At 42.9% G+C, this 12231-nt stretch overlaps 2 protein-coding genes across 2 annotated transcripts; one reads left to right on the top strand and one right to left on the bottom strand.

Annotated features, from left to right (window-relative positions):
* Nucleotides 1-303: 303 nt before the first annotated feature.
* Nucleotides 304-1672, bottom strand: LOC4337699 (ocs element-binding factor 1). The gene has a single exon (XM_015784058.3). The coding sequence runs from the start codon at nucleotides 1123-1125 to the stop codon at nucleotides 679-681; it is 447 nt and encodes a 148-aa protein (XP_015639544.1). The 5' UTR covers nucleotides 1126-1672; the 3' UTR covers nucleotides 304-678.
* An 8304-nt stretch (nucleotides 1673-9976) lies between these two features.
* Nucleotides 9977-12213, top strand: LOC4337698 (endoglucanase 14). Its single transcript, NM_001420098.1, has 4 exons — nucleotides 9977-10989; nucleotides 11130-11216; nucleotides 11316-11471; nucleotides 11587-12213. The coding sequence occupies exons 1-4, from the start codon at nucleotides 10312-10314 to the stop codon at nucleotides 12211-12213; spliced, it is 1548 nt and encodes a 515-aa protein (NP_001407027.1). The 5' UTR covers nucleotides 9977-10311.
* Nucleotides 12214-12231: the final 18 nt, after the last annotated feature.

Genomic DNA, 12231 nt, shown 5'->3' with positions numbered 1-12231 from the left:
ACCTGGATGAACCAGCTTTGGCAAGAAAGGAAGTTCCTATCAACCAACTTTAGAAAAAGGAGGTTGATGGACCAAAGATAGCATTTCTGTAAACACTCACAGATGCCGAACTATACTTCAAGGATGTAAAAATAAAATATGATTACATTCTCCACACAGCAACAAGATAGGATTATGTAATGGCATATATCATCTTGGAATTCATCACATAAAAGACATTGAACAATTAGCATCTCACCAAACCAACATCATTCACAGGATTCTTCCCAAACAATTCAATCAGGAACAAATAAAACCATTCAGTGACACAAGGATAGATTCATTGCTGCAAACATTATAGCATAGGTTCAATGTCAAAATATTACAATCATCAGTTCATCACATCACAAACCAGCACACATGTGCTCTCCAAGAATTACATCAAATCGGATTGTTCTCTTCCACCCTTATTAGCAAGGAGCACTGGAGATGAACACATCTCACATAAGACTAGACAAGATTACAACACACATTGCTTATTAATGGTCTAGATTAATGAAAACAACATGAAGCAAACCATAATTAAACATAATAAGCATCATCAGACACAACCACAGAGGCTAGTACTACTAGTTGTAATGCAGCTGCAACCATGCCATTGATGCCAATGGCCATGGCGTGCGAGCTCTCCATGGTGGCTCAGAACTGGAAGGCGTCGGCCATGGCGGTGGCGACGATGGGCTGGGCCGCGAACGGCGGCTGCCATGGGCGGAGCAGCGGGTCGTCGGGGATCTCCGGGATGTCGACGGGCGCGCCGGCCACCTGGAGGATCTCCAGGACGCTGCCGAGCGCCTGGAGGCGCCCGGCGAGCTCGCCGTGGCGGGCGCGGAGCACCGCGTTCTCGCCGTCGACCTTGCTCAGCTCCCCCGCGTAGGCCCCGATCTGCGCCTCGACGCGCGCGTTCTCGGCCTGGAGGCGCGCCGCCTCGGCGATCAGCTCCTCCAGCCTCTGCTGCTTCCTCGCCCTGGATCGCCTCGCCGACTCCCTGTTCGACAGCATCCTCTTCCTCTTCCGCTCGTCGGCGCCACCGCCGCCGCCGCTGGTGTTGCTCTCCGGGCTGGAGCTCCGGCGCGAAGGCGACGACATGGTCACAGTACGGTTCTTGTCCAAAACTTAATCCAAGAACCGGATCTCTTCAAGAGATCAAAAAAATTCCAAAGAACACAAGAAAGAAACTAGTAGGAGGATGAAAAAGAAATCAAGATATAATCAATTAGAGGCTGGAGATGGTGTTCTTGGGAGGAAGGCGATGAGTTCATGAGAAGACGTAGAACCAGTAGAGGAAGGCGACGGAGAAGGAGTGGGAACGGCGGCGGCGGAGCACGTTCAACTTCATCGGAGTACGGCGAACGTTAGAGGAAAGGATAGGTAAACATTCCTCAGATCGGATCTACGCCACCAACCTCAACCTCGACCAAGAACAAGAACAGCAACGACTCCCCGAGGAGAGGGAGTGGAAACTAAAATTCGACCAACCCGAGGGGCTTCCTCGCAAGAATGCAAGGAGTAGACTCGAAAGGAAAAGAAACTAGGAGGACCTGAATGTAATAAAAAGATGGGAACCAAAGGACTTATCTGCGAAACAGAGGGGACTCCGGGGGCTCTAATGCATAAGGGGCGCAATTAGACGGATGGGGAAGGTTTAGAAGGGCTCTGGGAGGGTGTATTTATAGCTGGGGAGGAGGGCATTTTGGGGATTTGGAGAAAAATGGGAGGTTGGACTGGACGGCGTTTTCCGTGTGCCAGCCTGTCACGGGCGTTAACTCATCTGTCAATGTGTATTATTTTTGCTTTTCTTTTGTTTTAATACCCAGGAAAGTTGGTATTTTTGTACTACCCCTTGGAAAGTTACAGCTCGTCTCCAGGCTTTTAGTAGGATGAGTGTGTTTTGATCTGATATTTAGGCCTTGTTTATTTTCAAACTTTTTCTTCAAGCTTCCAACTTTTTCATCACATCAAAACTTTTCTACACACATAAACTTCCAACTTTTTCATCACATTGTTTCAATTTCAACCAAACTTTTAATTTTGGCGTGAACTAAACACACCCTTAAAACATAAGCGATGTTAAATGAATATATTATTTTAAAAGTACTTGTTGTCGTCTGTCGGTGAAGTGGGCCCGAGGGTATGCGGAATGAGGGGAATTTACCTTCCCATCCTGGCGCATGACCTACAGCCTGGTCCTACTTCCGTACCCCGCGGTTCGCGGGAGCGGCCAGGGGGCCTCGGGGTGCCACGTCGTGCCACTCGGGCCCTCGCACGTTTTCGCCCCGAGGCCTCGGGGTGCCACGTCGTACCTCTCGGGCCCTCGTACCGCTTCACCCCGAGGCTCTCGCCTATCCGCCATCTGGCGGGGGGAGCAAGCGGGGAGAAGGCCGAAGCCGAACCTCCTTTAATGACTGCAGCGCCCCAACTGCTCCCTGCCGTATTCAATGCGGTAGGAGAAGACGTGCGGTGTGCCCGACTGGTGCGCGGCGGTCAGGAATGACCGGTCTGTGACCGGCCTGTCACCGGTCACAGCTGACTGGACAGACAGCTGCGCCCCCACGTCGCATCTGCCTCCGGCGGAGTGGAGGTAGGTATGACCCGTCCCATCGGAAGGGTCATTCGAGGTCCTCCCCATGAGAGGACCACCACCATAATTCTCCATCTATTAATGGGGGATTGACAGGGGTGTCCCCCGTGTCAGGCGGCGTGGTGTGGTAGGCCCCACGACCGAGACGACGTGTATGCGGTTTCCAAGCTAAGGCACAAGATATATAATTAATATAGAGAATATTTTCCCTTCTCCCTAGGTAGCTCTCGCAGCATGTGTGGTATCCCCTTAGAGTATAAAAGGAGGACCATGCCTAGCGGGAAAAGGATCGAACTCTGGATCCCCGATCCAAAGCTTCTTTAACCCTAGCTTGTATGTCGGAGATTCAGAGGCTTCACAAGCACAGAAGAATCATCATACAAACAAGAGTAGGGTATTACGCTTCATAGCGGCCCGAACCTGTATAATTTTGTGGTGTGCACACTAGCTGATAATCTAGGGGGCGGATACGAGATTTCCAAAGGCGGGCCTTTTCCCCCGGCCGAACTCACGAAAGGGGGATCCCACGATCTCCCGCTAGAGAGGATCACTCCTCGACATCGTCAGACGACGTAGTTACAAGCATTTATCTTAAGTTTTAAGTTTCATTGCAGTGTGAGATTAGTTTCCAACAAAGAAAAATGTAAAGGTGCTTTATTGTTTGAAGAATTTGTGGGTATTACTATCAATTTAATTTACACAAAACGATGAATCCTTTTGCATTTACTTCACCTGTAAATAGCCAATCCTATGTTTAACAATCCTCATTTTTTGAAAAAAAAATAGTGCCTAGTTAGAGGTTTAACATATGTAGCACCAATAATAGTAAACGGTTAAATGTTGTCACAAAGAAATTATAACTTTTTAATATAACAAATTAGAAATTTTAGAAGGGTGAAAGTGCAAATGGAACCAGACGAAGCAACCCATGACCAACCGAGGCGGACAAAGTGACGGTGACCCGGCCCTACAACGCGCATATGCCCACAGCCGCTGCTGGTCCTGGCCACTACTAAAATTTCCCCAAATTTTGCTCTTAAAAAATTCCAAATTTTACCCACCAATTACATGTTTCAAATGCAATCCATATCCATTGGAGAAAGGAAGCTGTCAAGAAGGCACCACCACCCTGATAAAAAGGATGAAACGTGTAGAATCTGGCAACCATCCTGCTTAATTACTAATTTAATTAATTACACAAGGGAAGAGCTGTTTGGGTTCTTGGAAAAAAAAGAAGATGAATGGATCATTTGACCAAATTATCCCTGCTTCCTTCTTCAGGGAAAGGAAAAAAAGAACCAAAGATGATTAGATCAAAACCAGCTATAAGTTGGTAGGAGGATTAAACTTTGCGAGGAGAATTATGATAGGGAAAGGAAACGTAATAGTTATCTCAATTGGATGGGGGTGGATAATGACTTATTGGCTTGGAGGATATTCTGGTTCTAGATGCCTTGCTTTTCTTGTCTTTGAATTTTTCAAGAAAAAATATGTAGTATCTTTTCTTGTGCTGCTGGTTTCTCCTATTTACCTCTTATTGCCATGACTGATAGGGCAGAAATAGTATAGATTACTCCACCCAAAAGGTTAAGAATTCCTTGACATTGTTTTAAGGCAAAGCATCCCTCTTAATTAACCACGATCACATCACATTTTCATATGGTACATACTAATTAACAGGATATGTAACATCATAGAAATTAAAATTAAAAGAAAATCGGTAATAGATCTCCTCTCATATATTACTCGTTGTAGGTTGATATTACCGATATTCCACAGTGCTATAGACATGCGAACTTAGACAAATAAGAAAAAAAATAAATCATAAAACCTTGTCAAAAATATCTCAGGTAAACTGAGATATACACTTTTTAAGTAATCAAGAGGCAAACAAAATATCAAAGCGTTGAAGAGAGATGGAGATGGTCATTAACTGTTGGCGTTTCTGCCTAATTAAACCATGCGTGGTTTTTATTTGTCCATGGGTATGTACTAGATACAGTGGGCTGGCCCCAGGTAAAAGGGGGAAGCAAAACGGGGAGATGGGGTGGGTGGGTGGCGACGCAAGTTGGTACGGCGTCCACCGGCGGATGACGCGGCCGCAGGATGTTTTGTTTTGGACGGGCGACAGATCGCGCCGCACATCCTGTCTGCGGCGCCACCCACAACACACAGCTCATTGCCACACTGCTCTCTGCACACAACCACATGCATACCCTCTCTCAGCTGCTAGCTAGTAGCTCTTCTCTCTTTTTCTTTTTTCATTTGCTTTAATATCTCCTTTTATTTTTTTCCTCTTCACAATACTATTATAGTATCTCCCATGCAAGGCATATTCCATTGCATCTTCATTGGCAATTCAGCATTCACCTTTAATTTTCTTTACTACAAGATTTGTAGTTGTAATCATTTGCTTGTATCATCCAGGTGTTATTAAGGCTGTGTTTGGAGGAGGGGGTTGGGGAACCCCCTCCCCGTCACGAAAAACGAAGTTCGTTTTATTGCATGATTAATTAAGTATTAACTTTTTTTTAAAAATGGATTAATATGATTTTTTAAACAACTTTCATATAGAAAGTTTTTTAATAAATCACACCGTTTAGCAGTTTGAAAAGAGTGCGCGCGGAAAACGAGAGAGATGGGTTGGAAAAATGGGGGAAAGAACACATCCTAAGGTGTGTTTATATATACATATATAGAAGTCGAAAGAAGATGTTGAGAACTAGAATGTAACCGTCATCGTTTTTTTACACAATGTTTTGTTTGGGAGCGCTACATGACCACATTGGCTTGGATATCACGATGGAACCTCGAATACTACCATGGAGGCAAGATCGATCTGCAATAGGCATGCTATATATTGGAAAAAAATTAATCTACATACCATAAAACGGTATAAATATCTAATATAATATGTTATGATCGATCGATTGGTAAACATTACGAAAAATGATATACTATTCACCTCCATACAACTCGTGTCATTTAACATCTTATACTATTCACCTCCATACAATTTGCGCCATTTAACTGTCACACCCAACATTAACCTTCAGCCCCAGATATCAGCTGATCATAGAACATGCTGCCTTGTATTTGCACCAAGTGGCCTACACGTTGTAGTTGATTGATATGATAACTTAGCCACCAAGCATCCATGACAATGCATGTGTGCACGTAGCGATTTTGAGGTGATAATATACTATAGTAGTGGACGTATACGAGGCTCCTCATTTTGGTTGTGACCTTCCTTGGCGTGAACCTACTAATTACCTAACTCAACCACAAACCTTCCCTCTCAAAAAATTTAATTAATAGAGCTTGATCACAACCACATGTGCCCTACAATGGCCATCCAGCAACCATTACATTATTATTTTTATTAAGGTTAACAGCAGCATTAGTATTAGTTGCCATGTCACTATGCATGTTAGGAAAAAATATTGGCATCCATCCAAGAGAGAAGTGCTAGCAAATCCTCACCAATGGAATTATGTGGATTTTCAATGAGAAAAAAATAAGATGGAAATTTTGTTTGTATTATCAATAATTCAGTGTTTCTTTTGAGAACATCAATAATTCAGTATTGATGCTAGGATTACATCACATCATAGATGATGTAAGCAATGACTCAGCCGTCCGTGAGCACGAGAGAGCAGGGCACCTTTCTGTCTCACCTTTACCAAGATGAATGGCCATCTGAAGCATACCACTGCTAATCTTACCTTAATTTCTTTTATCTTTCGTAGGATTGTTTTGGTTTGAAGCCCCTACCAAAATGCTAAATATTAGGCAAGTTTTGAAACTACTAAAATTTTGGTAGAGTTGTGTTGTTTCTATCTCTATTGAATTGGTAAGATTTAACCTCAATCCGCTAAATAGCTAACAAGTACTATTCGAAACTACCAAATAATTGGTAGGACAAGAATCGGCTCCAATACAAACATGCCCATAGTAATTTATTCACTCACAATACTAAATTTATACTTTGTGAGATAGAGGGAGTATTTATTTATTACTACTACTATATTGAGATACCTAAGAAGCCTCATGGGCTACTATGTACTACATCGGTCCCACATTACTCGTTCTAGTTCTATGACACACATTACGATTTTTTTAAAAAAATATAGCATTTCTTATTAAATAATATATGGTTACAAATATAAGTGTGATTAAGGTAAGATGGCAAGAAATTTAAATGTGAAATGATTGATATGACAAGTAAGTACTACCTCCATATTTTAATGTATGACGCCGTTGACTTTTTTCCAACATTTAACCATTCATCTTTTTTCAAAAAATTTATGTAATTATCATTTATTTTATTGTGACTTGATTCGTTATCAAATGTTCTTTAAGCACGGCATAAATATTTTCATATTTGCACAAAATTTTTTAATAAAACGAATGGTCAAACGTTGATTGAAAAGTCAACGGCGTCATACATTAAAATACGGAGGGAGTACTTAATAGTGACAAATAATTTGGAACTAAGTTTTGAATCATAGTAAGACAACTACAAACAAGGTACAGAGGAGGAGAAAATGTTGTGTTAAAATCGCTAAGAATAGAAGTATTGTCGTTAAATTGTTTGTTTGTTTCTTAGTTTTTTTTTAACGGCTTATCAGCCTTATGTCAAACAATTATATGGCTTGGTTCGCTCGGCCAAAGGGTAATCTTATGTACATTGCGCATACAGCTCTACTCATGGTGGTGGTTACATATTCTTGAGGATCATAACAAGTAGTTGTAGACAGTTTCAAAGTCCTTACACCAACCTAGAGTTATTATGGCTGTAATTGATTAAAATTAAAAGAACCTCTATTTTAATTTATATTGCCCATCAAAGCATTAGAGTTGTAAAACATATATAATTCTATTTTCAAATCTAAACGAATTTGTTTTAATTGAGAGGATGGGAAAAGCAATTTGAGCTTTTGTAGTGCAAGCATGCACCGTGCAAAAAAATAATAAAGGGGGAAAAAAAGACAGTGAGAGCGGTCGAAAGTTGAGTACTAAACAAACAACGTGCTTTCCGCTCATGATAGTCATTACTCATTAGTGCTTCCATCACTACGTGCCAACGGTAGTTTAATCTGTCAAAAAAAATTTATTTACTTTATGATTGTATTTTAGATGCACACGCAAACATCACTACACACCCAATATCATACTCATCACACCTTTGTAAATACGTCCCCTTACATATGCTTTAAGAAACAGAAACCAGTGGCATATTCCAGATCTCATTAGAACCATGTTAAAAGCCCACATGTATGTAATATTTATGGGCACTATGATGGAAACCAGTGACACATTATTGGTCTCATCAAAATCATGTTAAAAGTCTATATATACGTAATATTTGTGGTCATTAGGGGCTTGTTTGGTTTGGTACCAATTTATTACCCTACCAAAATTTTGGTAACTTCAAGCAAGTGCATGTTTGGTTTGCTACAAATTTTTATACCCACAATATTTCAAATTGAATACTGCTAATGCCAAAATTTGCCAATATTTTAGCACTACCAAGATTTGGTATGGTAAAAATTGGCTCCAAACCAAACAAACCCTAAAATTTAAAACCCGTTGGATGGCGTAAGCCGTCAAAGTTGGCACCGCATTAGGCTTTTATATCGCCAATGGCTTGAGTTGCTCTCTCGTTGATTTTCATTTTCCAATATCAATTTTCGCCATGCATTGCCTATCATCTTATATTGAATCAACAAATTGGATTGTATATCTTCTTTACTTTTAGTATGATTTTGATACGTCCAAGGTATACTAATCAAAGCTATCTGGTATTTGACTTAGGCGCATATATATATACATATATATACATATATACATATATACATATATATATATATATACATATATATATATATACATATATATATATATATATACATATATATATATATATATATATATATATATATATATATCGTCGATCAGTCAGCTTATTTTGTAGTACCATACATAGGTTAAATTAAATCTGTAATTTAAAACTTTGATGGAATTTTCAGTTAGGATGTTTTTCGTTTATTTGTATATAAGTTACTTAGAAGTGTTTTTTTTATTACCAAACAATTCATTTTGTTTTAAGAGACAACGGTTAACCCCCAACAGAAAAGCAAGATATGAACTGTTCGATATTGAAAAAAGTTATAAACACTGAAAAAAAGACATTTCAGATCCCCAAAATCCGTGAAAATGGTGAGATTACCATTAAAAATCATAAGGTTTCAAAAACTGATAAGGTTATTGCACGGGATAACCATGAGTTATAGCACGATATTGCAAATTAACCCAAAATGATGGGTCAAAACCTAGCTAATTATGTACTCCCTCCATTCCAAAATATAAGGCATAATCACCCTTAACCCAAAGACCAAGAAAATAATTATTATCATCTTGTAGCTTGGATCATCCTAATAAATACAATGCATGCATCCAATAGAATTAGAGAACATGAGAGTGGAGGATTTAAAAAAGTAATAATTTAATGGAGAAAATGTCATAGTTAATGACCTATATGCATGCATGCATATTATGGAACATTTAAAAAAATGGTTGTGCCTTATATTATGGAATGGAGGGAGTATGAAAGAACACAAAAAGAAAAACTCCCCATGGTTTCAAATATATGTCCTTGTTGTCCAATGCAATTTTGACTTTAACCACCAATCATTTTTTAATGGTTAGATCATAATATATAGTAAAAGTTTTATGATTATATTATTTATATATAAATGATGTAACACATCTTGTTCATATGACATACTTTTAGGTATCTACATTTTTTTTAAAAAAATTACACGAGCAATCTAAGTTTGAATATGAACAATAAGTATTATTAACTGAACTCCCAAGTCCCAACCAGTGGACTAATTGGTATATAAATTATAAATTTTATTTTTTCGCAAGCTGCCAAACAAAAAGGACGAGGAAAATAGGGATGTGGAAAAAGAAAACAAAAAAGCAAAGTTGTAGGGAACAAAAGTGGGCCTGAGAGTGGTTAGCCCATTCAGACATACGACCCATTGCAGCAACACGGAATGATGAGTTGCGATATCCAATTTGATCAGCCGATCTAAACTTATTCAGAGCATTTGCTAGTTTGAAAATTGAGCAATATTTTTTCGATCTCATGTATACTTCCTTCTATCTACTGTTATCAGCGTATTAAATTGAATTACCTGAAATATTTTGAAGCTAAATTAATTATGAGAATGTCATTACGCAAATCGCAGCGGATATATACATATCATTGGTAATAATTCCGTAATTGGTTCATCCACAAGAGGACTTTTGATGCATTTCTTTCATCCTTAAAAAGATTTCTGTGCTGATTTCACTCTGCCCATATAATCCATACACAATACAAGTCTACTGGTAGTTGGAAATGAATTAATTGTATATATATACAAATACGGTATAAATGCATGCATGCATGCATGGTATTGTCGATTAATGAGATTGATTTGAACATCACAAATCTCCCAAAAACCTCCAAAAAATCAATGCATGCATTTATGCCGGATTCAAGCGTGTTCATCATCATCATCCTGTCCATTTCCTTATGAGATCAACACACACAGCAAGTATTAAATTAAATTATAAGCACGAAAAGAATCCAAGAAATTAATCGAAGAAGAAGAAGAAGAAGAAGAAGAAGAAGCTGGGCGATGCTTGCGGCTGCGATAGAGTTGGTGGTGATCGCGACGAGCTGCATGGTGCGCGACGCCCATGGCCACGACTACCGCGCCGCGCTCGCCATGTCGCTGCTCTACTTCGAGGGCCAGCGCTCCGGCCGCCTCCCTCCCGCCCAGCGCGTCCAGTGGCGCGCCGACTCCGCCCTCGCCGACGGTGCCGACCACCGCGTACCTGACCTCGCCTCGCCGCCGTCCTCGAACGTGTCCGTGTGTGCGCGCACTGACGCAATGCAATGCGATATGCAGGTGGACCTCACCGGCGGCTACTACGACTCCGGCGACAACGTCAAGTTCGGGTTCCCCATGGCGTTCACGGTGGCGGCGCTGTCGTGGAGCGTCGTGGAGTACGGCGACCGGCTCGACGCGGCGGGCGAGCTGGGCCACGCGCTCGACGCCGTGCGGTGGGGCGCCGACTACCTCACCAGGGCGCACGCGTCGGCCGGCGGCGGCGAGGCGCTGTACGTGCAGGTCGGCGACGGCGACTCCGACCACTCGTGCTGGCAGCGCCCCGAGAACATGGACACGCCCCGCACGGCGTACATGGTGAACGCCTCCAGCCCCGGCTCCGACATCGCCGCCGAGACGGCCGCCGCGCTCGCCTCCGCCGCCGACGCCAACTTCTCCTCCACGCTCCTGCTGCACGCCAAACAGGTACTACGTTTCTTACATGCACAATGCAATTTAATTTAATTTATATAAATCCATTCATAAATCTATTTATAACCTAAAATGTCTTATAATGTGAAACAGAATAAGTAGTATTTATCTCGATTAAACACGCTGTTTTGCAGTTGTTTGAGTTTGCCAAGAATCATCGTGGCTTGTACCACAACAGTGTACCATCAGCTGCAAAGTTCTACGCTAGCAGTGGCGATGAGGTGCGTAGCAATGGCATGCATAACGATCACTGATAGCTGACAGCTCTGATGAATAAGTCATTGATAGTTTGATTTGGTCGCTTGATGACAATGGAACAGGACGAGCTGCTCTGGGCGGCAGCCTGGCTCTACATCGCCACCGGCGGCGAGGAAGAGTACAGCGCCTACATCGCCGGCGCCACCAACGTCGGCGGCGTGCGCTCCATGTTCAGCTGGGACGACAAGTTCGTCGGAGCGCAGGCATTGGTCACCAAGGCACTAAACCTATCCTCCTCCTGATTCGATCTTGGTCATGTTAATTAATTTCTGCTTAATTTGGATTGCGGAATTAAGTTAACATTATACAATTAATTAATCTTGCATTATGCAGCTTGTCCTCCAGGGGAAGCTGCCGGCCGATGGCAGCCACGCCGAGATGAAGACAAACCTGGAGCAGTTCATCTGCAACCTCGTGCAGCACTCCGGCGGCAATGGCGGCGGCGGCGGGGGAGCCAGGCTCAGCCCCGGCGGCATGCTGTGGTGGGACTCATGGAACAACATGCAGTACGTGACCCTGGCGTCCCTCGTACTCGCCGTGCACGCCGACCACCTGACGGCGGCGAGGTCGGCCTCCCTCCAGTGCGGCGGTGGCGCCTCGCGGTCGCCAGCGCAGCTCACCGCGTTCGTGCGGTCGCAGGTGGACTACATCCTCGGCTCGAACCCCGAGACGATGAGCTACATGGTCGGGTACGGCAGCAGGTACCCGGCGGAGGTGCACCACCGGGCGGCGTCGTTGCCGTCGATCAAGTCCAGCCCGGCGAAGGTCACCTGCAAGGGTGGGTTCGACTACCTCAACAAGGGCTCACCGGATCCCAATGTGATCGCCGGCGCCATCGTCGGAGGGCCGGATGCCGATGACCGGTACGACGATTCCCGGCAGAATTTCCGGCAGGCCGAGCCGTCCACCGTCACCGTCGCGCCCATCGTCGGCATTCTCGCAAGGCTTCTCCCTTCGTAGAGAGAGATTCCTGCATTC

Source organism: Oryza sativa, chromosome 5 (assembly GCF_034140825.1).
Source record: "Oryza sativa Japonica Group chromosome 5, ASM3414082v1".
In the NCBI taxonomy this organism is placed as follows: Eukaryota; Viridiplantae; Streptophyta; class Magnoliopsida; order Poales; family Poaceae; genus Oryza; species Oryza sativa.
This window is presented reverse-complemented; position numbering and strand designations above follow the sequence as displayed.